At 46.8% G+C, this 25906-nt stretch overlaps 1 protein-coding gene across 3 annotated transcripts; it reads left to right on the forward strand.

Annotated features, from left to right (window-relative positions):
* The first annotated feature begins 1247 nt into the window (after positions 1-1247).
* On the forward strand, positions 1248-25634 carry ube3c (ubiquitin protein ligase E3C). Of its 3 annotated transcripts, none has more exons than XM_062479204.1 (25): positions 1248-1321; positions 2198-2345; positions 2576-2629; positions 2726-2800; positions 2947-3093; positions 3201-3316; positions 3449-3606; positions 3755-3908; positions 4940-5160; positions 5340-5491; positions 5738-5925; positions 9042-9128; positions 9398-9555; positions 9663-9686; positions 10059-10285; positions 12382-12486; positions 12693-12780; positions 14188-14285; positions 14651-14783; positions 15442-15689; positions 19447-19659; positions 21257-21445; positions 21654-21720; positions 21949-22079; positions 24070-25634. In XM_062479204.1, the coding sequence occupies exons 2-25, from the start codon at positions 2280-2282 to the stop codon at positions 24238-24240; spliced, it is 3270 nt and encodes a 1089-aa protein (XP_062335188.1). In that variant the 5' UTR covers positions 1248-1321; positions 2198-2279; the 3' UTR covers positions 24241-25634. The 3 variants fall into 3 exon arrangements, with proteins under 3 accessions (XP_062335188.1, XP_062335190.1, XP_062335189.1); XM_062479205.1 differs by having other exon boundaries at positions 1282-1392; XM_062479206.1 differs by lacking the exon at positions 9663-9686.
* Positions 25635-25906: the final 272 nt, after the last annotated feature.

The raw sequence follows: 25906 nt of genomic DNA on the forward strand, positions 1-25906 counted from the left end.
ATGAAAAGACAATTTAAGGGGACCTGCACTGTCTCTTTTATTGCAATAAATACATTCAATTAAATTGGCACAAATGGCTTCTGCCATGAAACGTATATGACTGCTTTTAAACACATTTGCGGCTCATAATCATTTCATCAATTTAATATGTTGAGCAAGCCATCCCTGAGAGCATTTCTCTCGGTAAAAAAGACCTTGCACGATAGACTCTATTACTAGATATCATTAGTGGGGAGATCAGGGTCCTCCAAGACTTAATTGCATAGGTTTTTGAAGACTGCAGGGACTGAATAGACATAATTTCTCTGATACACATGCAATGCCTATAAAAGTCCTTCAGTAAAATTCAATATTGCTGCCTTTTTTGTAGGACTAATGTGCCATCCATTTTGTTTGGCTGGAGAGTAGGCCTATTGATTATTACTCCTGACTGTCCTTCAGGTTGCTTAGGCCAATATATGTAGGTTAATGCAGGGTATAGCCTACTGCACGTTATATACATAAATAATACAGTATAATTTTCATATAAATAAATAGACTATTATGGATAATATTGATTAATCTTTAAAATGATTAATTCTACTACTACTAATAATAATAACAATATTTATTGGTTTAATAACGTTTTTGACATGTACGAGTTCCAACAATAAGTGAGGTAAAACATAAATCACCAATGAGCCATTTGTTAAGTAACATCTCACTCATCTGCAGTGACCAATGGTCTGATGTTCAGACTTCATACTGTGTCTAAATGAGAACAAGTGCCCTCAGATCTCTTCATCCATTAGCAAAGTGTAAGGAATTTCCTTGAAGATAATCCTTCTTCCAGAATCCTGTTCCTTCTTATTTTCTGCCAATCCCTACCCATTTTGTATTCAGGTATTGAGAGGTTGAGTAATTGCAAAACAGGCTCATTATCTATTTCAACTGAAACTCGAATACATTTATCATTGTACATTCGAGTAGCATTAGTACTGTACATCAGTCCCGGTGTTTGGGTGAACATCTCACGGAAGGAATGAGATATGTTTCCTGTAAGGTCCAAGCAAAAGTGGTAATCACATAGAAATCTATGTAGGCAGAGAACATAGCTACGTACAAACAAATATTAAACTACATAATTTAACTTAAAAAGTAATCTGTGATGAACGATGAGGAGTTTTGAACCGACCGCTGATCTCATTGGGAGGACCTATGTCACGCTGAAGTTTGTTGACATTACAGTTAACCAATCACATGTCTGAGATCTACCAAGGCGGAAGTTGCTTTCTGGTCGCAGTGTTGCTACGCTCAGTTTCTTTCTGGAAAGGAGTGAAAGGCAAGCCATTTTATTTCCAAACTAAAGTAATAAATACAAACAATTTCTGCGCCTAATTTCGTTTATGAAAGGTAAAAAGTTCAATCTTATCATTTGTGAGTCCAAAGTGTTTATTGTGACACAAGAAAGTTGTCAGAGCAGCGTAGACGCAGCCGACTTGCTTTGAAGTTAGCGAGCTAGGAAGCTTTTTCTAGCCAGTTGTCTAGCTTAGCTCAACTAGCTAGAACATAAATGTCAACAAGTCTTCTGACTACATTTATGGCTGAATAATGATGAGCTATTATTTTCACATCTCTGACATGATTGAGTTTGTCACCTCTTAACATAATCATTGTCCAAAGCAACATGCTGAGATTGACAGCTGCTGAGTCATTAGCTACCTAGCTTTTCTGGCTAGCGAGCAGTTAGCTAACTACCTAGCGACCTAGCTAGGCTAGCTATCACCGAAATTTGAATAAGTCATTGAACGAACATTGATATTAACATTATATGTCCGGACCTTGTCAGTTGCTGAATCAATGTAATACTTAGTAAATGACTGACTGACAGATATTCCCAATTACACTATGTTATAGTAAACTAGTAGTGGCGAACTATCCTGCTAGTCTGAGGAAGGTTGCCATCGTAGCTACAGTAGATAGCTTTCCAACCAAGCAGTCGTCTTTTATACAGCATATAGACTAGTATATAGCTTGATATACGATGTATAAGTGTATGTTGTAACATTTGATGAAAGTATTGATGACAGTAGCAAGCTAATAGCTAAAAAGGGAAAGACACTGTGGCAAGCAGCTAGTGCTAGTTTGCTACAAAGAAAAGTCTCTTGATTTGTAAAATTATCGGCGTGTTATGTGACTCTTACATTCTCACTTTTAGTCTGCGGTGGCACCCTCGTCTTCCTCAATTAAAACGTTCTACACCGACTGAAAGATCACTCCTCAATGGGAAAAGTCTAATCATGTTCAGTTTTGAGGGAGATTTCAAAACAAGGCCCAAGGTGTCACTTGGGGGTGCGAGTAAAAAGGTAGGTAAACCAAATCCACATCCGATTTCCGATGAGTTCGGAGGCCTGACTTGTAGACAACAGATTGGTTCTAATGTGAGATATGAAATGATTGATTTCAACCATTTCCAGACGATAGTTTGCAATGAAGGAAATGGTTTCCTAGCAAGCGTTTAGAACTCACTTGGTTTTCTCTTGAGAGAATCGTCTAATTGTTCTCTAAAATGACATAGGCCTACTTTTAATTGCAGGAGGAAAAAGCATCATTATTGCATCGCACACAAGAGGAACGAAGAAAGAGAGAGGTAAAGCAATGACAGAGACATAATTAGTCTTTAATTATCATCATCATATGTTTACACCAAGCCTACAATCAGCAAATTTTGCTCTGTTTATTTTAGGATGAAAGGAGAAGACTCAAGAATGCAATTATTATTCAGTCGTATATACGTGGGTACCAGGACAGAGAACAGCAAGTATGATATCTGGAGTCCCAGATTTATTGTTCTATATGTATCTGCATTGTTTGCCCTATGAATGTTTCACTGTAACATAGTCTTCTCTCCACACCATACCTCTCATACATAATCTTAGATTTGACCCCTAACACTTTGTCTTTTAGTATGCCATTCAGAGGGCCAAGTTTGACCTTTGTGTCAGTCAGGCGCAATCAGGGGGTGGGCCACCTGTCCTGGATGCCCCCAGCCTAAGCCTAATGACAAGGCAACTCATATTTTTCTACAGACAGAGTGTGGACTCGCACAGATTGGTGAGAACCATTGCTTGATTTATTTACTATCAACGTTTCCATTGGATGTTGCTGATACTGATGTTCTTTTCTGGTGTGTTTTCATGACACTCTTTCTGGTCATGCAGATCTGGATGTGTCAGAATGTAGTGAAACAAAACAGCCAGTTTGTGAAGCTGCTGGCTGGTCCTGAGAGTCAGACCTGTGTGTTTCAAATCAAGAGGATTCTAGGTTTCTGCTGCAGGTATTGGACATTTAGTGGATTCTTTCAAAACAATGTAATGGAGGCATGGGTGGATAGGATTTGTGAATGGATGAAGGACCAAAGAAAATGGGCATTAATATGACCTTCTTTCTCTCCCTCTCCTCCACCTAGACTTCTGCAGAACTGCAAGGATGATAGTTGGAATGTCACCGTTCCCATGAGAATGCTGGAGATCTTTTCTTCCGAGAGAACCTATCTGCCTGTCCTCCAAGATGCTAACGCCGTAGCATTGTTAATCGAGCAGATTTTGCACTATATGGTACAGAAAGGTGAGCAGGCTAACGTTCTTACTTTAATTGATTTTACTGTATTGTTTGTATACATTATGCATGACACATTTCAAGTCCCTGTGTCCATTCGTTTGTGTAATGTCTCTCTGTCTTTCTCTCTTTTTCTTTTGCAATCCTCCTCTCACAGGATACTATAGGTCGCTTTATATTCTAGTAAATCACAGGCTCCCTTCTAGTCTGGAGTACAGTGATTCTCCCTCTGTTCCTCTGGCAAGCACACTGTTAGAGCACACGCTGAAGCCTCTGCACTTTACATATTCCTCCTGCACAACAGGCGCAAGGTAAGGCACAAGGGGCACCACTGAACGATCAACTATACAAAAGGTCTCAACTTTGTATTTCATATCTGATGTTCCGTCATAGGTTTGCTAAGACGGATAATATTAGAGAAGTTTGAACAAAGCTTGATCTTGACCAGTTTCAAGAGTAAATGTCAAACCACACATTTCCTAAATGGATATAGTGGTTTGGAAATTCAAAGCATCTTATATAAAACGCACACTTGATGGAAAATTAAAGTGAAAGGTCAGAGCTTGTGGTGCCTGTCTCACTATCCTTAAAGGTTTTACCTTCAAATGGAGAAGACTTGAACACTACACTCACAAAGCCTCTCCTTCAGACACATGGTTGAGCATGTGGGAAGGGGCACAGCGAGGATGTCGAGGAGGAATGCCTTTGTCTGTCGTGTTCAAATGTCCAGTTAACCGATCACAAAAACTTGACCACTATTTGCTTTTCGTGGCAACGCGGATCCTGTAATTGTTTCACACACAGTTTTACAACAAGCAGTAAATGTGTGGAGCAAAGACCCGCTTACTTGACAAAGTTCAGAATATCAACTATTTACCCTCAATTTGGGACAGTCTTAATGGCAAACAACAAGTGTTTTCTATTCTTTTTGAAGAAAAGCAAGGCGGGAGTGTGAGAAACTTGAGTACGCACTGTGTCTCAACAGCTAATTATCTGTCCACGGCCACCATATGTGTCACTTCATTCGGTCAAAACAAGTCTATTTGACGGGCCAATATTTGAAACTCTCACAGAGAGAGCTGAAAAGAGGGGCTGAATGTTAGAAAAAAAAACAGTGTTTTGTTGCTTTCCTAGGTGAAAATATATAGTTCTTTACACAGCATTTTTATTCCCAAACTTTAAATCTTTTATGTATTTGGATCAATTGTATTTTACATTGAACTGGCTTCTTAACATGTTGAACAGACTAAACTGATGATTAGCTGATCTTCACTCTCTGGGAGCTAATAGTTTGTCATCACACTATAGGTTTCCTTACCTCTGTCTCTTTTCCGTTCAACAGGCAGTTTGTGTTTGCCGCCTTCACCGAGGAGTTCATCTCGGCCCCGTTCACTGAGCAGATCTTTCACTTCTTCATCCCGGCGCTGTCAGACCCGCGCCTCTGCTTCCCCTTCGAGGCCTTTCTGGGTTCCCTCCAGGCCACTGTAGTCACCTCTGCTGCCGCCCAGAGCCAGGCCCCCTGGCTCTTCTACTTTGTCCTCTCCGCAGGGGAGACCTGTTTGGGTAAGGCTGTGTGAGTGAGTCAGACAGAGGACAGACAGAACGACAGACAGAAGGACAGACAGACAGAGAGAGGGATAGAGAGGCAGACAGACAGATAAACAAAGAAAGAAATGGAGAGTGTTTGTTTATTTTACAGTGTGAAACATGATGAAAGTGTGATTGTGTGTGTGTGTTGGCAGGCTCCCTGTCAGAGGAGGGCCTCCACCTGTACCTGCGAGCACTACAGACCCTGCTGCCCCTTCTCCCGGTGTCAGAGAGCACCAGCAGGCCGGAGGTGGGCAGCGACTCAGAGGACGAGGACGACCGCAACCGCAAGCCCTCATCCTCACAGGTAAACCCACGCACGACACTCACTCTGAACGTGACAGAACATGCCACTGTACTTCTGACTCACAGGTCACACTTAACCCCTGTCACAACACGAACAGCCACCTGTTACAATACGTCTTGTCACACGGAACATAGTTTCAATTATTTATTTATTTATTTGGTTGTGTTTATGTATTTTTTTTACCTGGCTATACACACCCTCAGCTATAATCCCTCAACCCCCTCCTCCGTCCTCTCTCTCGTCCAGGCGGACAGCAGGATATCGGTCCAGCTAATCACGGAGGAGTGCGTCCACAAGCTGGACACCAAGCAGCAGACCAACGCCCTGCTCAACCTGGTGTGGCGCGACTCGGCCAGCGAGGAGGTGTTCACCATGATGGCCTCCATATGCCACACGCTGATGGTGCAGCACCGCCTCATGGTCCCCAAAGTCAGGTCAGAGCACAGGAGGACCCCCCCAAGCCTCAACCCTCAGTCACGGCCGAGACTGTCGTTAGGAATCCCCAAAAATGAGAACGGGGTCGTTGTTTCAAATGTTTGATATTGTAGCTGAGGGGAGAGGGGAGACGTAGAAGAGAGAACCAGTCAGACGTCTTTAGGAGCAGAAGGATTCATGGCGATGTTCCGAGCCCTGTCACAGTTTTACGGTACCTCGGAGATGAGCCTGAGTTTGGAGGAGATAGTAAAGCCGGACCATCTATCTCTTAGGAACCCGGGAAACTGGGTGGGTTTCCTCCATTGACGGAAACTGCAATGTAAATAACCATGGAAGAAGAGCAGTTATGTGTCCTATAGCGTTTACGGCCGGCAGAGGAAGTAGGGATGTCAGGAAAGCTGTCAGTTGTGGACGAGTGCAATTAGCTCAAACCACACTGATTACATTAGGGGCAGGATGTGAAGGATAAGGAGAGAGGGGAAAGGTGCAACCGTGGCTGACCGAGGAGGCTCCTAATTTGGTTTTATGGTACACAACCCCTCCCCCCCCCCCCGTTACTAATTCCCAGAGACAATTGCCAAACCTACCTGGTGGAAGCGTTGGTGCTGAGAGTGTATTACAGAGAGTTGACGTGAGATATTTTGGGGTATTCCTTGAGTCTGCCATTCAGCCCAGAATAGCCTACCCAATAACTACCAAGATAACCCTTGAGAAGCTTTGGGCCTAATTTGCTTACTAAATCGTTTGATGGAATGGAATCCTCCGGAATTTTCTCCTCCCCTTGGATTTTACGGCTTCCTCAGTCCCGCCGCTTTTACCATAAATCGTCTCCCTCGTCCTCCATCATTATCGGATATCTGTACAAAATAATTAGCTCACTGAGGAAGATTAATTACTGCAGAAGTGGACGGGATAGCTTTACAAGAGGCTAAGGGGAGCAAATTGCATCCCGGGTTCTGATTTACAGGCTCTTCAACAAAAAAAGAAAGCGAAAAGGCCGCCCAGTTGGCCTCGGCTACGACAATCGGCGCAGTGCCTTTAATAAATATGTACAGTATCTCTCCACAACACTCTCACTTTCACCCCCTCTCCTTCTCTCTCTGTCTCCCCCCCCCCCTCCCACACACACGCACACACACACGCACACACACACGCACACACACACACACACACACACACACACACACACACACACACACACACACACACAGCATGTGTGTGGCTCCCAGTTGGTTTGCTTTTGATTTGTCTGCTAATTGCAATTATTAGCCCCGTCTTTGTCTTGGAGCTTGGTAAAGGGTGTAATGTCCATTTAATTGTTTAGCTGTTGGGTATGTGAGTGTAATTTCACTTTGATGGTGTTCAGCCGAAGTAGCGCCCGGTTGCTAACTTGCGGTCGCTCACCGCAGTAAGCGCTGGTGGGTGCTCTGCCCTTCATTTGTTTTGGAGAGGTTGTGGTGCTTGTGGAGTCTGCCTGAGATAGTGACACGTGGGGGGAGTGGATAAGCAGCCCAACTCTTTCTTTCACCGTCCAAGACTCGGTCTATTTAAAGCATTTATGAAAAGTTTGTTTATATACTTCATATACATCATTAATATGGATTTAGTAGCCAAAAAAGAAATCTACATCAACACATTTCATTTTAAACTGCCTTAAACATGTTTGTTCCTTGCTCCCAAATAATTTGATCAAATGTTAAAAGTGTGCTTTTACATTTTGTGCACGCACACATCTGCAAACACATGTCAAACACACACCACTCCTTCTGACGTTCCGTCCATGGTTATTAGTGCTTCATTCCGTGATTGAAGTGGGACCTTGGTTCCTAGTCAAACCGTAAATCACAGAAAGTCAGCCAGCATTTTAGTGCTTTGTTTCTCCTTTCAATCAAACACCCCACAGCAGCACAGTAAAGGGACTCCTGGAGCAGTATGGTGCCTCCTCCACTCTCTAGGACTGGCAGATGGTGGGGGGTCGGGGGGCTTGGCCGGAAGCCATTTTTCAAGATATGAAAGGACGCCACTTATTTCAAATTTTTCGGGCCTTTCAAATGTTTTTTAAGGGGCTCATTGGAGGAACATGGGACGTTGGCACAGATTTGTTGGTGTTTGTTCTATCCACTTCACTTCCTGTCACCTGTACAGAATGAAAGGATATAAGGAAGCCGTCCCTTACAGGTGGCAATCCAGTCTCTCTTTAGACAGAGGCTCATTATATGTGTGGCTTTATTTAGCTTTTTAGCTTAATTACGCTGTTAGTATCACCTGTTGTTAACCCCCCCCCCCCCCCCCCCACGTGAAAAAGACGACACATCCTGGGAGCGACACACACATTCACTGTCCCTCTCTTCTCACTCAGTCGCTAACACACACACACACACACACACACACACACACACAAGCAAACACACATTGGAACAAAAGAGCAGCTTTCACACCTCGGTGACATGGCCAGGTTTGGCCACAGGGTCGAGCACCCCCCCCACCCTGCTCTCCCTCTCCCAGTTTTATCATGTCACTCACCCAGGGTGTTGAGGCATGCTGTTACTGCTGGCACTGCGTCCAGTCCCATTGTGTGTGTGTGTGTGTGGGGGGGGGGGGTCACAGCCAGGGCTAGGCCTCTCTCCTCTATTGTCTCCGCCCCATCGTCATTAACTTAAATGGGGCTCCGTCAGGAAGGCAGGGCCCTGTTTATGACCCTGGGGCCCGTCTCCTTGCCAGCAACTAGTTTACTAATGGAAGGTGCCTCTGCCTAAATAAAGCTTAATGGCTCGTTTAATCTTTTTTTCGGAGCTCACAAGGAATAAAGGGGGGGTCTGGGGTGACGAGATGGGGGTGGCGGTGGGGGGGGGGTGAACCCAACAAATACCTGAGGGCCACTCTGGTCAACTGCTCTTATTTATTTAGATCTTTTTTATGTGTCCTCTGGGTTAACAGTGCAGAGTTTACAGTGTCTACTTAGAGGGCATGGAGAAAGGAAGCATAACACACATTTATACACAGAGACATCTTTCAATCAGAGCTTGCCTCCACCGTCGGTCGTCCTGAGTGGTGTGAAAGGATTTATGAGCGGCAACCAAGTCAAAAACCCGTCTGTTTCCTGTGTGTCCACCAGGCTGCTGTACAGCTTGGCCTTCAACGCCCGCTTCCTCAGGCACCTCTGGCACCTGATCACATCCATGACCACCAAGATGATCACAGGGTGAGCACTTTCACATTGGCTTTTATTGGGACTGGCTCGAAAGAATGTGCGTGGGCGCAGGCTCAGATTTGGAAACACCCGACACAGGAGTTCCCTTCTGGCTGCTTGGAAACAGGAGAGTGGAGCAAGGACCAGCGATTCTTATGTACCTGTACTTGTTGCAAATAACCTTGAAACTTCACAGGGTTGACGCTTGTTTGTGTGTGTGTGTGTGTGTGTGTGTGTGCACGTGCCTCATGCCCCCGCGTGCTCCTCTTTCGTCCCCCCAGCTCCATGGTCCCTCTCCTGCAGGTGATCTCGCGAGGCTCGCCCATGTCCCTGGAGGACTCCAACCGCATCATCCCCCTCTTCTATCTGTTCAGCTCCCTGTTCAGCCACGCGCTCATCTCGGTGCACGACAGCGAGTTCTTCGGCTACCCCATGGAAGGTAGGCTGCGTGGCCGGCCCCTTCCGGTCACCGCGGAAATCTGAAGCGGACACGACTTGTCTTGGCTCAAAGTGATTTTTGTTGTTTTTTTTTTTTTGTTTCATCAGATCCGCCTCATTTCCATCCCAAGGGTACAGTATATGCATTAGAAACACAACACGTTCCGTTAATGTAGCAATTGGTACAGACCCCACACAATGTTTTAAAAGCCGTTAATACCACATGTTTCTGTCTAACAAGACAATCAATAGTTTATGTTTTAGGGGCATATATCTTGTTCATAAACTTTTGTCTCTTCTATTGAGGTGAAATAAATCTAGAACTTTCTTGAAAACCAGACTCCTACAACATCCCTTGTGTTAGAAAAATGCACGTTCTATTAAACACAGATAACACAATACAATCCGACATACAATTCCAGGGACTTGTTTTTGTACTTGTCTAATGATGAGGGATTCTGCATCCTACTGGACAGATGAAACAAACGTCTGCTCTCCTCACAGGACAGAGCCAGTCCTCCATGATGCCCTTCACCCTGTTGGAGCTGGTGACCCTGTCTCGCTGCCTCCGGGACGCCTGCCTGGGCATCATCAAGCTGGCCTACCCGGAGACCAAGACGGAGCACCGCGAGGAGTACATGGCGGCCTTCCGCAGCGTGGGCGTCAAGACCAACACGGCCGTGCAGCAGCGGATCCAGGCTGAGCAGAAACGCTGGGTCCAGCTGTTCAAGGTGAGGCGCGGAGGGAGAGACACACACACACACACACACACACACACACACAGAGAGAGTACACACAGGGTTTTTTTGCAAGTATAATCACTTTCCTATACACAAGCCCAAATGTGCAGATGCATTTACCTAAATTAACCAGCTCACATACTCATTCCCTCACCCACAAAATCACGTAACTTTTTTTCCCAGTAATATACTGGCATATCAGCGTTAGGAGATTACTGTTAATCAGTAAGCAGATGTAAGTGACCCTAATCCTGTGCATCTGAGCATGGTGTGATAGTGGGAAGCGGGCACGCATGGATGACCAGGAGGAGCAGGAGAGGAGTTGTTGAGGACATTCACTGTTTATTTACTGAAAGGAAATGAGGCGCTGGATAACATGAAGTTCCCTCTCCTTATCTCTCTCTCTCTTTCTGTCTCTACCCTTGTCCTCTCTTCTCCTGTCCAATCTATTCTCTTCTCCTCCATCCATCTTCCTCATCCCCCTATTCTCTCCCTCCATCCCTCTTCCTTTCCCAGAAACGGTAATGAAGCGATTTTGCTCTCCAGACCCTTAGTCTTTGACAGGGGGCGCACGCGTGAGCACGGCAGGAATTTTCTTAAAAAAAAAAAAAAAAAGCTCCAGTCACCCAGTGGGGCGTCACGGTCGTCTCCCGTCAGCTAAAACGACCCATTAAAGAAGTGGAAGGGGAGCGGGGAAAATGCAATTTTCCAAATTGAAGGCAAAGGGGAGGGAGTGGAGGGGGGGGGTCGGAATTTACAGTCGGTTTAGCGCCGCTGACCCCTCTAACACGCTAATGTTTGCTTCGTGTCATCAGCCCCTCCCCCCACCACCAATCCTTTATCACCTCCATTGTCGAGCTATCTATTTAATTGAAAGAAGTTAATTGAATGAAAATGATCAACTAAGCTTGAATTAATATTGCTAATGGAGCTTTCTTCTTGGCTATGTTTGGAGAGGGATGTCACACCGGAGTTTGGGAAAGGCCCATTAAGGCTTGCACTTAACCCGGATGGGCTGATTAAGGAATGCTTATTCATCCCCCGAGTCAGAGGCTAGGCTCGCCACGGAGCCACCCGCCGCGTCTCATACAGCGTTTTGCACTCGCCGTTATTACGCGCTTGTCAGATTGATCGCGTTCCTATGAAAATGATGTGCTTAAGGGAGAACATTTCCATCCAAACAATCTCGCCCGCTTGTTTCTATGGAAATGTACTCCCTTACTGTGATGTGGGGCGGGATTGCTATTAGCGGTTAGTTACTGGCTGGAAGGACGGGGTATAGAGAGGTTATTGAAAGGTGGATCAGGCTTCAGTTCTCACTTTGGAAGATATGTTTTCAAATATGATATCAGGATGAGATTTCTTATCTTCGTGCCAGACACAACAGACACAACAGTACAAACCTGCGAGCCTCACGAATCATACAAATAAACCCTCCAATCAGGGTCATCATCCCCACAGATGCTTTCTCTCCTTCCACCCCTGCCTCGCCCCCCCCCCCCCCCACCCACCCCCCCTCCGCTGATGTCAGCAATGTCTAGGCTAATTAACGGGGGGGAGGGGGGGGGGCTGGACGTCGGCAGGACGAAGGGCCGTCGTTTTTCTTTTATACAGCCTGTAAATGGCCCACTAATGGCCGAACTCTCAAATTGCTTTTTTAAGAGAAGGCAAAGCTGCTTGTCCAATTGCTCTAGTTTATCTGCCTCCTCTCCGTTCTCGGTTCAAACTTGTACCACCGGAGAGTGTGTTACACGACTGTCTTTGTTAATCGGTAGAGTTTCAGTTTTCAGTGTTATTGATAAAGGGCGAATACAGCCGACCTTTTGACGAGATTTCTAAATTCACTTCTTCACACTACCTGGACTAATCACCCAGGAGCACCAAAACTCATCTGTTCCTTGGCATAAACCCCCGTAATACTCTCAGAACTTCTTGTCCTTCATTATCTGCTGCACTCACAGGAGGCACTTTTGGATGAAAGCGTCTGCTGAAGGAGTAAATGTGGATGTAAAACTGGACAGGGCGTGGAGAGATTGATCGGTCTTCATCTGAATGGAGACTGATTAAGATTGTGATGTATTTCACAGGTCATCACTAACTTGGTGAAGATGGTGAAAGCGCGTGACATCAGACGGCCTTTCTGTCCCTCGGGTCACTGGCTGTCAGAGGAGGTCAACATCAGGGCAGACAAGGTGCGGAATGTTGCTACTCTCAGTTTGAACGTTTCAAAAGAAATGAGTAATGCTTGTAATCTGCTGTTTGATTTTGTGCAATGTCACCAGGAAACATTTTGACTGTTAATTCTTTTTATTATTGTGAACGTCTCTGTGTATGGACATTGTGTGGGTGTGTGTGGTACAGAAAGTACAGTGACTGACCCCCATGACCCCGCCCCCAGGTCACCCAGCTGTACGTGCCCTCAGCCAGACACATGTGGAGGACACGGAGGATGGGACGCATCGGCCCCCTGCAGTCCACTCTGGACGGTACAGCAGAACCGCGTCCTCGCACCACAGCAGAGCTTAGACGTGCAGAGTGCAAATAGCCAGGCAGGGTCAGGGAGCAGGAGGGAACACGGAGGAGTTAGAATGAATGTCCGCCGCTCGGCCTCTCAAGTCAACGTAGTCCTCCCAGGTTTGTGCGTGAAGGGGAACGGAGAGCTGGGCAGACAGGCTGCCGGAGAGGGGCAGAGGGAACCCAAGGCCGCTCTGTCTGCAGCCTCTTGGCGCTCTCACGGAGATAGTGTGAAAACAAACAGAAAACAATGTGTGTATGATCTCTCTAATGCCACTCCTAATGCCCCCCCACCCCCTCTCTTAGCGTACGGGATAAATTCAATTAGTGTGAAAGTAGCGATGAGCTCAGCCACATCTGGTCAGTGTGTAGTGTTTGTTTGCCCCACGTTTCATTTCCTTAAATGGACAGACAACCCCCCCCCTCTGTCCCCCAGCCTGGTGATGAATGGAGACCGTATTGACCAACTACAGAAGCTATATTTCTCCCGCAAAGATGGAAACCTGATGGGGGGAAATGTGGATCTAGTGACTAATTGAGCAGAATAATTGAGCTCTAGTTGTGTGTGTGCGTGTGCGTGCGTGTCTCCATGTTTGTATTTGAAATGGGGGAGAATTGTGGTTGAACTGCTGTTGTGGCAGTTTTTTGGGGGGGTGGTTTCAGCGGTGTAAAAATTCAGTGTGATACAAAACAAATGCCCTATTAATCGACACCGCTAGGCAGGTGGATGGGCATCTCGGCCGTTGGATTAATTAAAAGTGTGTGTTGGAACGGCAGGATTGAGCTGCGTTTAATGGCTGGGACTAGCAGCATCAGTCCTAGTGAACGCTCATGGGGGGGGGGCAGTCAGATGAAGATGCGCTCAGATACAGAGAGGCAGGAAGGGTCACAGGGGGTTCGCAACAATTCCAATGACATTGGACTGGCACAGTCTGTTGATGAATCTGTGTCCTGAACAGGTCTTTTATACCAGTCTCTGTGAGAGAGACCCAAGGCTGCTCGGTCTCTGTGAGAGACACTCGTACGGGGCTCTAGTTAGCCCCGTTGAACATTGACCACCTAGTGATGTGTCAGCAAGAAAGACATCCGCCCCCAGACACCGTGGCCATGGCAACCAATAGGAAATGTGCATGTGCAGCCCAGAGATGGACAGATGAATAGAGGGGGGGGAATTAAGAGTTGAGACCCGGAGTGAAAGATAGATGGATATATACCCTGATAGATGTACGACAGGATAGTGTGAGACAAATGGTTTCATTGATTAGGTGAGGATGGATAGAAGGGTTAAAAAAAAAAAAAAAGAACAAATTGCTGGGTGGAGAAATGAGCTGTTAAAAGCATTAAGAGGTAATGTTTTGGTTTGTGCTTCCTGTGTGTAGTTGGGATGGAGCCTCCCCAGCTCTCTGTGTCTGAGGAGAGACACTTGGCCATCCTGACAGAGCTTCCCTTCGTGGTGCCCTTTGAGGAGAGAGTAAAGGTACCTCAACCCCCACCCCAACCTGCACAGACACCTTCACTGTTTACCTATCCAACAGCCCGGGAGGAACGATCCAAATCAGTGGTCTTCCCCCATGCTTCTCAGGGCCCACTGTCCTGTGTGCTTTACATGTCTCCCTGCTCCAATACATCTGATTCAAATGAATGTGCCGTTATCGAGCTCTGCAGAGGCCTGGTAACGACCAGGGTTGAAGACCACTGATCTAGCTGGAATAGACTAGGCTGACATCTGCTTTAAAGGCAATATTTTCAGAACAGCTACAGATACTACCGCCTCGGACCCCTTTTTTAACGGTTCTTGAGGTCTGTCCATGACGTGGACGTCCATGTTTTTGTCTTCGTCAGATCTTCCAGAGGTTGATCTACGCAGACAAGCGGGACGTGCAGGGCGACGGGCCCTTCCTGGACGGCATCAACGTGACCATCCGACGCAACTACATCTACGAAGACGCTTACGACAAACTGTCGCCTGAAAACGGTAACGGGCCCGGCCGGCCTGCTATAGGGCAGCCGTTAAATCAAGATATTGAGGTTTAAGGTTCAAGTTCCAGCTCAGAAGAGACGGACGTTAGCTTTCTCCTCAGGTCTGATTATTGAATTTCGGTATAAGGGTAATTGCGATTGGGATTATTATAATGTACTGCATAAAAGCTGGAAATCAATTATTTTAAGTCCCCCCTTTTTTTGTGTTTGAATGTGGGGGTTGGCAATATGATTAAAAAGAGTAGTATGAGACCTGACTTGGAGGTCTAAAGGACCTGATCTATATCATTTATGTGTCTTTATAAATTATAGCAGTGCTGATTTATCGCCTCTCATTAATTATTCCGAGACATGACCTGCAGAATATTCAAATCCAACCACATAAAAGAGGTCAAGGCAAATGTCTCCTGTTAAGATGGGGGGGAAATATATGGATGTGTTGATACTCTCCACACCCACCTTTCAGTCACACGAGATGAGATTGAGTCATAACATGAGTGTATATCACCATAATAACCAGGCAGCCTAAATGTATACATTTTAATCCGTCAGAATAAGTATTGTATTACCAAAAGACTTGTCAATTTACAGGACAACATCCTAGAACATCTTTAGTTGACTGGTTCTCCCTTCCTCCGATCTGTCTCCCTCAGAACCGGACCTGAAGAAGCGGATCCGAGTGCACCTGCTCAACGCCCACGGCCTGGACGAGGCGGGCATCGACGGTGGCGGCATCTTCAGGGAGTTCCTCAACGAGCTGCTCAAGTCGGGCTTCAACCCCAACCAGGGCTTCTTCAAGACAACCAACGACAGCCTGCTCTACCCCAGCCCTACCGCCCAGATGCTGGTGGGAGACTCCTTCGCTAGGCACTACTACTTCCTGGGCAGGATCCTGGGAAAGGTAAGGACCCCCAGACTCAGAACGGGTCATCTCGCCTCTACAGCTGTCCGCCTGCCACCAGACCAGTGAACAACTTAGGAACATGTCCACGCATTGAGCTGGTGTTTATGTCACGGAGTAGAGGAAAGGGTTTTTGAGTTATTGCCATTGATTCATTAACTCAAGGTGGATTTGAGGTCAGTTGTCGACCTTGATGCAGATCAATGTGTCTTACCCAATACGGGTGTAGTTATGCGTAGTTGCAGTAATGCACGGTGCAGTCAATGTCAAGGCGACTCAGCCAGACAGCGTTGGAGTAGAACAGGGAATACACGACCCTCGAACCCTCGTCAGCTGCAAACCTAGCAAATAGAACCCTGCAGATAACTCAAATCTAGTGATAGAAAGCCACCATATGCTATGGGGTTGTCAACCCCAAGCTTTCTTGTTCAGGATCTTCAGTCGCCAGGGTCTCCTGACCCCTGGTGGTCTCAATGTGACAGAGGCCTGTTGTTACCCTGGTGACCCGAACCTCCGCAGGTCATCAGGGATTGGTCCGAGGTCAACACCAGTGTGTCAGCTTAGTGGTTGTCAGTGAATACCTGACTGTAGTAGTACAAATCAATACCGGATCAATGAGTCTGGGATCGAGTCAAGGGACTGAGGAAGCTGTCTGGAACAGAGACTAGAATATCTACTTGTTCCCAGTCAAGGTGCTATTTCTCTCTGAGGGAACCATTTCATAGGCCTACAGATATGAACGTTGCTCAATTTCCAACTGTCGGTTGGTGTCCTTTTACAAAACGCAAGTAATGGGAGGCATTGTGCGTTGTCCAAGAAAATGACCACAATCCATTTATTCAAAAGCAAGTCACTATTGGCTAAGACTTTGAACCCAGAGCTTGTTTGAGACACGGTTTAAGTTAATTAGCAGCCATATGTCATTTGTTGATGACATTTGTTTTCCTACTCTTCTCCCGCTACCTTCATTGACGTCTCTATTTATTAGAGCCTAATGTTTTTAAATCTCCCTTAATGCATGCGGGGCGATTGTTTATTGAGATGCCGCTATTTCCTGTTTGGGTCATCCGAACCCGGAGAAGAATTACCTCATGACAAGCGGTCGCCTCTCAATTAGGCCTTCCATTAGGGCGATGATTCCCTGCCTCTGTTTGTGTAGCCATCGCATTTGGCCAGCATCTAAATCAGCTCCCCCCCCGCCCCCCCCCTCCTCAGGACAGGACATAAATAAGCGGTCAAAGCATGTGGTAATAGCATTTTGATCTGTTTTACAGTCAGGAGCATCTAAGTCTCTCTCTCTCTCTTTCTCTCTCTCTTTCTCTCTCTCTCTCTCTCTCTCTCTCTCTCTCTCTCTCTCTCTCTCTCTCTCTCTCTCTCTCTCTCTCTCTCTCTCTCTCTCTCTCTCTCTCTCTCTCTCTCTCTCTCTCTCTCTCTCTCTCTCTCTCTCTCTCTCTCTCTCTCTCTCTCTCTCTCTCTCATCTCCTCCTCCAAGATGGTCAGCTCCCTCTCCACTTAGCCGGGAGCGTAATTCCCTCCCTCCTCTTCCTCATCCACTCCTGCGTTCATCCTGCTGTGAGAAATGGCCAGACAGCGGCTGATATACACCCCCCTCCACCATCAGATACAAGCCCTGCCCAGCACCCTCCCACAACTAATGGGTTAGGCAATTAAGGTGTGGGTGGGGGGTGAAATTAATTTGAATTTGACTTTCAATTAACCCTACCTTTAGTTCCTCTTTCTCCATAAATACGAGCGCGTGAGTGGCCATTTGAGGGGCGTATTGATATTTGTTTAGTGGCCGTTATTGGCAGCTACACTGGATCGAGGGACCGCTTATAGATTAGGATTGCATCACTGGATGCTGCCGTGACGACGGACGGTACACACGCGGAGCCTTATGGGACACTGGAGATTAATATAGTTAATTAATGTTGAAGGCTGTACCATTGTTGAGGAGTGATGTATGGCAGGCGGGAGTGGCTTGTCTGGAGGGGGGAGGGGACGGGAGGGGGGACTCACCCAAATGGGATTGGACAGAACTGGAGGCCTGGCCATCTCTCTTCCTCACCTGTCCACCTTAACTGACACGTCAAAGTAATGAAGCCACAAACAGGAACACGGGGAAACGTTCTGTTTGTGCTGCGCTTCCCAGATCCCCGATTTGTTTCATAGGAAACAAGCTTATTGAGAAGTTAAACAAGGTTTCTCAATCCAGAAGATACAGAATTGATTGGGACACCTTAGGAAAATATATAAATCACCTGACTTGGTGAAGTTTTGGTGCCTGTCATGGACATAGCATAGGTGGTACTGTATTATAGGTGTCTCGGAATGCGAGTTTGTGTTAGTTGTTGTGTACTGAACCGAATCCCCCGACCTCCACAGTGCCTTTGCTCAGTGATCGATCCCCGACTAAGAGTTCCTCATAGAGGTGTATTCACTGCGGGGTTAAAGCCCTGATTGATAGTGATGCGTTTGAAAGGCATTATATTTTTATTGATTCTTAATGTTGTAAATTAAGGAATTTATTTGGCGGCTAACACAAGGCACCTGGGATGTTGTGGGGCGTTTATTCTCCTGATGGCGTCGCGATCTGCTTTAATTGCGTTGCCACTGCACTCACTTATATTAAAAGGCCCCTGGCCATGATAATTAATTATTCTCAGCCCCAGTCATTTTGGCACAATTTCTGGCAATAAACACCCATAAATAAAATGCCATTGAAAGAAAAAACACGCCACAGGTTTTTTCCATAATACTTATTGCTGCCTCTTCCCGGCAGTCTGCGTTATTGATAGGTTTCAGGGGGGCATTCGGCGCATATGGTCTGAAACTAGCGACCATCGCTCGCGGGAACTGCTAAGTGGATTATTTTGCATAAAAAATAGACCGTGTTTGAAAGTTGCTCAATTAACCTGTGTTTAGAAAATAGCCTTTGATTTATGCTCCCGTTGCGTGTGTGTTTAAGATGCATGCATTATGGAAATCCCCTAGATTTATAATCCATTTAGCTGATGCGGTCAGGGTTTTTAGCGCAATCATTAATAAAGGACCTGTATATTTTAATGTCTCCAGCAGCCTCTTTTTCGGACTGTTCTAGAACATTAGTTTTGAGTCACCTGCAGCGGCTGCCGTTCTTAATGGCGTTTAAGGTCAAGGTGAGGATCCGCATTTATAAAGTTTGAGGTGGGGGAATCGGAGGCTTGTGTGTTTTAGATAGATCTAGGTGTTGTGCTCCTCTGAAGGGAGGCTGATTTAGGATCTCTGTGCCTTTATTCTTTAATACAGGGCGCTCAAGGGGAGTGTTTTAATCTTGGTTAATGTGCCGCCTAACGGTTTTTAATTGAAACTTCTGAACCAGCAATTCTATGGGAAAGACTCGTCGGCAGCGATTGTCCACAGTGCTATTGTAATAATGTATTCACTGTTGTGTAGTTGATGTTTCCAGCAGTCTTATCAGGATGTTCTTTGTGAATACAGCAGAATACTGCTTTTGTGCTCACAGTTTTCCCACATAATTGGCCTACAACAAAATATGACTGGATGACAAACACAGTTTGGCAGGTTGATAAGGCAGGTAACCAAACTTTGTTCAACCCTTGGTAATGAGGCATATGTCATGTTCTTAGGCGTTCTCTCCTGTGCAGTATTAGCAGCCTCAGCCCCCCTCCAGACCCCTGGTTATTTACACGTGGTGGTCGTGTCACTAGGCCTCTCCTGGAGAGTCAGGGGTTCACCTGTGTGCTCCTTCCTCCAGGCGCTGTACGAGAACATGCTGGTGGAGCTGCCCTTCGCCAGCTTCTTCCTGTCCAAGCTGCTGGGGACCAGCGCCGACGTGGACATCCACCACCTGGCCTCGCTGGACCCCGAGATGTACCGCAACCTGCTCTTCCTCAAGAGCTACGAGGACGACGTGGAGGACCTGGGCCTCAACTTCACCGTGGTCAACAACGACCTCGGGGAAGCTCAGGTGATAGGGAGCGGGGAGCCGGGGGGGTGGACTGTGTGTGTGTGTGGAGATATGGGAATGGATATGGGTGAGTGGCGGAGGGATGGATACGTTTGCGTGTTTGTGTCGCGCCTGGGCGTCTGTGTGTGCACCATTTCACTGCATACTTCTGCGTATTTCGCAATTGACTGTCTCTTTGTTTCCTGTCCTCTATGTCAGTGACCCCCCCCCCACACATACTCACTCTCTCTTTCTCTCACCCTGTCTACTTTTCCTTGGCCTCATTCTCTCTACTTTTGTGTCTACCTGTGTCCACCTCTGTGTTCTTTCTGTCCCGTTAATAATTCATTTCCCTCGTGTCTCCAGTGTTTGGTGCTGAGAGAGATAAAGCACGTCTCGTCTCCTGGCCCACGCTCTTCCCTGGTTCTGGAGAACAGAGCTGCTCTGTTGACCATTCCGGCGAGCCGGCCTCCGGCAATTATCTCCACACACGCCTGAGAGGCGCACCTTTCTGCCGTTGAGCACGTCCACATTAGCCCCCCGACAGAGGCCGTGCAGACAAAATAAGGAGTCTGGTCCCCCCCTCCCCCTCCCGCCCCCCCACTCTGAGTCAATCCCCCTTGGGCTAAATGCTCTCCCTTGCGGCCCCTGTTTACCCACAGCCTCGCTCCTCCTAGTTAGCTTCTCTCCAAACAGAGCTGAACAGTGGCTGCTACAGTGCAGCCCCACACGCAGGCAACGGTGACAAACAGGCCCACGGCAAACACCGATAGCGCGACAATTTGTGAAAGATTAGGCACACAACTCTGGGGAGCAGTCTGTCCCACATATGGCCTGTGGGAGATAGCCTACGCAAGCGAGATAAGGAGCGTAATTCTCAGACATTACCACATGATAAAAAATAATAAATGATTGCTTGATAAGTGGAGCGCCGCACATTGAGGGTGTGTCTGGAATAAAGAATGGAAATATACTGGAACACAAACAGTTCGCAGTAGTAGTTTTTGTATGGATAAAGCATTTCAATGTACTCTCATTTAATTATTGTTCCGACGAGCTGACACAAACATCCAAAATGTTTGAGGGGAATTGGGTTTTGCTGGTGCATTAACCCCTCCATCCTGGAACAATCCAAACCATTCAGACTGAACACAACCGGCCCGGTACAGAATGCTCTAACACTGATGAAACTGCCGAGTTGAAGGACTCTGTGCCAAATTGTAATGGACCTGCAGCTGTTCTCAGGTCACACCAGCACCAGGGCTGGTCCTGATCCCTTCCTGGCTGAGGCCGGTTTTCCATCCTCAGAGTCTGATTTCAAACTTGCTCTCACACTTCCAACACGTCAATAGAGGGTCGATTCGAGATATGGGTCCCCTAACTAACTAAAGTAACATAAAGTCATCTACTGTTCCACTTAGCATTTAGCATGAACTCACACTTCTCACATATGAGGTTTGACTGTGGTTAGACGCGTCGGGATGAAAAGCAATTGACTAAGTAGGGAGCGAGTGGCTTCAGGGCAGGGTGACATATGCTAGCCATCTCGCCTGGTTTCTCTCTGTGCACCGCCTGGTCGCTGAACCTGTGTGTGTGTGTGTGTGTGCCTTTCTTCCAGGTGGTGGAGCTGAAGCCGGGGGGGAAGGATATCCCGGTGTCCACAGCCAACAGGATAGCTTACATCCATCTGGTGGCCGACTACCGCCTCAACAAACAGATCCGGCCTCACTGCATGGCCTTCCGTCAGGGCCTCGCCAATGTGGTCAACCTGGAGTGGCTGCGCATGTTCGACCAGCAGGAGATCCAGGTGTGTGACTTGTGTTTTTGGGTGTGTATGTGCGTGCACCAAGTTTGCCGGCATGTGTGACCAGCAGGAGATTAAGATGTGGGTGGGGTGTGTGTGAGTATTCCAGCCATTGTGTGCATTCATTTGTTTTGTTGTGGGCTGTGTGTAAACACAACTATCACTGTAATATTTATTACTAAGCAATCTTTTCTGTTTTGTTTTATTACAGGTGCTGATATCTGGAGCTCGTGTGCCAATATGCCTTGATGACCTGAAGAAGTTCACCAACTACTCAGGTATGAGAGCACTTGAAATCTTAAAGCTGCAGTTTGTTGTCTGGTTACCTCCATGGAACTGGCATCAGAGGCCTAGCTTTTGAGGTCTTCTGTTAAAAATTAAAAACTAGCATTCGGCATGAGTCTTCAACAAAGTCATTCGATCTGTGTTGATATTGTCATAACTCTATGGTAGTCTGTGTGGTGATTGTAGCCTTAATAGATGTTGGGGCCTCTGTGACGTTCCAGGCGGCTACACTGCCACTCACCCAGTCATCCAGACCTTCTGGGAGGTGGTGGAGAGCTTCACAGACGAGGAGAAACGCAAGCTGCTCAAGTTTGTCACCAGTTGCTCCAGGCCTCCGCTACTGGGTTTCAAGGTGAGTGAAAGTTGAGGTTTTGCTATTTTCCCATCTCTCTCTCTCTCTCTCTCTCTCTGTCTCTGTCTCTCTCTTTGTATCTCTCTCTGTATCTCTCTCTGTATCTCTCTCTCTCTCTGTCTCTCTCTCTCTGTCTCTCTCTCTGTCTCTCTCTCTGTCTCTCTCTCTCTCTCTCTGTCTGTCTCTCTCTGTCTCTCTCTCTGTCTCTCTCTGTCTCTGTCTCTCTCTCTCTCTCTCTCTCTCTTCGTTCTTCCCCTGCCCACATCTCCGTCTGGTTTCCCCTGGCAGCAGGTGTCGTGGAACGTTCTATCATGCTCCATTCACTCCGGACCAGAAGGGCGAGCAAGAACAGGGAGGGGGGGGGGGTGGGGGGGGTATGGTGTATCTAATGGACTTGTCGTGAAAAATACCCGGGTTTAGACGGCGCTCTCAAATGATCATTTTCAAATGACCCAGCAACAGCAACGAGAGCAAATGTTCTGTAGCTTTCTCCATGTGCTGTGTGCACGGCGCTGTCTGGACCTGTTCTGGGCCGGCCTGCCCAGGGCTGGAGCTCCCGCCGCGTCACAGTCAACTCCTCAACTCCTGCCCTCCACGTGAACCCAACAAGTGAAAAGAACAAAGTTTGACTTTATCAAGCTGCTGCACTGATTATTGTTGCAGAGATAAGCTTCTATATATGGGCTTCTATATATGGGCAGGTCAAATTGCCACCCCTCCGGTAAAGAGCAGCTACACTTGATTTAAAGGGACACTTAAATGGAAATTAGATATAAAAACAAGAGTAAAACTCATTAGGTATTTAACTCACCTTAATTAGGGTACTTACTAAGGGTAACCAGAAGCCATAATGATCATAGTTTTTTCTACTCTTTATTGCCCTCATTAGTCAAATAAATAAAACCTAAGTAGAGAGCGTACAGAACTGTCTTAAAAAGCTCCTCGATCTGTGGTGTGGGAGACTTTCCCCCTCTTTAATGAATTTGACTTTGAGGAGTGTGTTGGACGTTCTTGGGCACGCCTCCGACTGCAGCGAGGAGTCTGCTGGGGGGTGGGCGGCGGCCGCTGGAATCTGTCAGGGTAGGCGGCCTTTGACCCGGCCCTTGGCTCGCGCCAGCTCAGCCTTAATTAGCTGCCGTTAAACGGCCCAGGATTCATTAGAGGAGAAATAGCTCTGTCAGGAGAAACCATTTAAAAAAGATGATGGAAAACCCCAACCTTTTTTTTAATACTCCCAAATCATCGCTCTCGTAATGACACTTTCTCAATAAGCAACGATAGTTTAATACGGTAATTGTCAGAGAAATTGGGTCGTTACGGCAGAGCCCCCCCGCAAGCCATTTAATCGGGGCAAGTACAGTGGCTCCCCCCCATACACCCCCCCCCCCACACACAGAGACACACACACATGCACACACTCCCATCTAGAAATATCTGGATGAAATCACAGGAATAGGGCTACCAAGTGACCAGGTCAATATCCCCCCCCATCCCTGGGTTGTGATTGAAGTGGTCAGTGTCAGCCTGGAGATGAGGTGGGCCCATTCACCAGGCTGCTCCATTTAAAAACCGCCTGATAGACAACATGACATTAACATTCACTCAGGATCCCCGAGGCTGGGGTGGGGGGAGGGGGAGGGAGGTGGGGGGGGGGGGGGTCACCCCCATATCCTTCAAACATGCCGTTTCATCCGCAGGTTGATTCCCCCGCGTTGTATTAGCTTAGCGCTTAATGTCAGACTTTTCCTATTCATCCCCTTCCGTGTCTCGACATCCCCGTCTGATTACAATTGGCTGGGATATTATTAGGATTGTTGGTGACATCAGCCGATGCAAGGCCCATCTGTGGCTGTGTTTAAATACCCTTGTGTGACCTTCATCTTTGTCGTCAATATTTTTCTCATAGTTTTCTCATTGCTCATTTTCTCATTGCTAGCCCTCTGGGTAACCTGCCCCCATGACCTTTGGATGTCTGTGCCCACGTGTGTAGGAGCTGTACCCGGCCTTCTGCATCCACAACGGGGGCAACGACCTGGAGCGCCTGCCTACCGCCAGCACCTGCATGAACCTGCTCAAACTGCCCGAGTTCTGCGACCAACACCTGATGAGGAACAAGCTTCTTTACGCCATCGAGTCCTCGGCGGGCTTCGAACTCAGTTGAGGGGGGAAGGGGGGGGGTGGTTTTGGCGGGGACGTCCATCTCTGTCCCCACAACCACAGACTCATGAGATGAAGTGGAACACAGACAAACAGACTGCCTGCCTGACTCGCGAGAGAGAGAGACAGAGAGCGAGAGAGAGAGCGAGAGAGAGAGCGAGAGAGAGAGCGAGAGAGAGAGCGAGAGAGAGAGCGAGAGAGAGAGCGAGAGAGAGAGCGAGAGAGAGAGCGAGAGAGAGATGGTATGGGATTCACCGATGCACTGATGCATGTACGATGCGCCCCGTTTTCCTAGACACTGGGAGAGAGGGGTGACGATCACACAGAGACTGAGAAAGATAGTTAAGAATAAAGGCGGGGGGGAAATGTTTTTATTCATAAGGTTTTTAACGTGTATCCAGAACCAACAAAACTCAGACGTCGATCAAACGTCTCATGAACCTAGAAGGTTTTTCTTTTTTCTTTTTTTGTAAGTCCGAAAGAAAAAAATATCTTGTGTTGCAGTTGATCACTGCAATACAGTTTACCCTCTAGAGTAGCATTTTTTTTGTAATAAACCCTTCAATAGCAACAACAGTCTATTCACCAAAGATGAGCGGTGATCGAAGGAGAGGAAGAGGGGGAGTAAGTGGCAATAAGAGGGTAGAGGGGGGTGGTAAGGAGACATCAGACTGTAGCACTCTAGAAACCTCTATCCATCCTTGTACCCTAAGTCCTAAGGCTCCTTTCTAGTATGCACTCGTCCAATCGCCTACACTGATATCAAGAGGAAATGTATGGTTATACTAATGCTATGCTTTTTTTTATAAATTGGGGGAGGTGGAGACTTGATTGTGAACGAGTGCACGCCACAGAGGAGGATTGAGACTGTCGGAGAATTGTGTCTCAAGGGCTCCAGAAAGGTCGGCTTGTTGAATAGTACCATGTATTTTCAGGTAGAAATCATCAAAACTCACTATTTCCCCCCCCCCGTGATTTTCCGTAATGATTATTAACTTGTAATAATTGTCAAGTCTGATAACCACAGCAGAAACATGTAAAGGCTTTTGGATGTCTACATGTGTGGGTTGCTCAAGGCAAAGGCTGGTTGCGTTTTGGATTGTACTGTCTATTAGATGATTATGGCATTGTGAATATGTATATGTTTACACCTACTCTTTTATGATTCATCTATTCAGTATTTGTACAGGTTGCTTTTTTCCTCTGTTCTTTGATCCTGTTCTTGGAGTGAAGGCCCTGTGTTAATACACACTAGCTGAAGTGAACCATCTCCAGTTACACGCACCCTGCTGTGGAAGACCTATGGTGCAGCAACTGCTTATAACTGTAGCCTACCAACTGAGTGATACAAAAAAAACACTGTCTGAATATCATTAAATCCTCCTTTTTTTGCATTTAGATTATTTGTGTGTCATTTTTGTCTGGCAGTAATTAACAGTAAGGACCTGGGCCTGAGATACAGCCCTGTGAGGATGGAGTTTTTATGGCCTCTGACATATAATTAAAGAAACATCCAGTGAAGATACGCAGAGCAGAGCTATCCTGTCCGGAGATGCATTAAGATTGTGTGCGACATAAATCTGCCTCAACTCAAATGCAGTTAGGTTCCTTGGACTTTTTCCATCCCCTCCACCCCTCCTTCTTCTGTGGGCTAACCAAGAAATAATGGC

The sequence above is a fragment of the Osmerus eperlanus genome, chromosome 15 (assembly GCF_963692335.1).
Source record: "Osmerus eperlanus chromosome 15, fOsmEpe2.1, whole genome shotgun sequence".
Lineage (NCBI taxonomy): Eukaryota > Metazoa > Chordata > Actinopteri > Osmeriformes > Osmeridae > Osmerus > Osmerus eperlanus.

Bases quoted from the DNA above. Each gene is read 5' to 3' on its own strand.
- ube3c (XM_062479204.1), top strand. From the start codon at position 2,280: ATGTTCAGTTTTGAGGGAGATTTCAAAACAAGGCCCAAGGTGTCACTT. The intron at 3,094-3,200 runs GTGAGAACCATT...CTGGTCATGCAG, and splicing joins GTGTGGACTCGCACAGATTG to ATCTGGATGTGTCAGAATGT. The intron at 3,317-3,448 runs GTATTGGACATT...TCCTCCACCTAG, and splicing joins ATTCTAGGTTTCTGCTGCAG to ACTTCTGCAGAACTGCAAGG.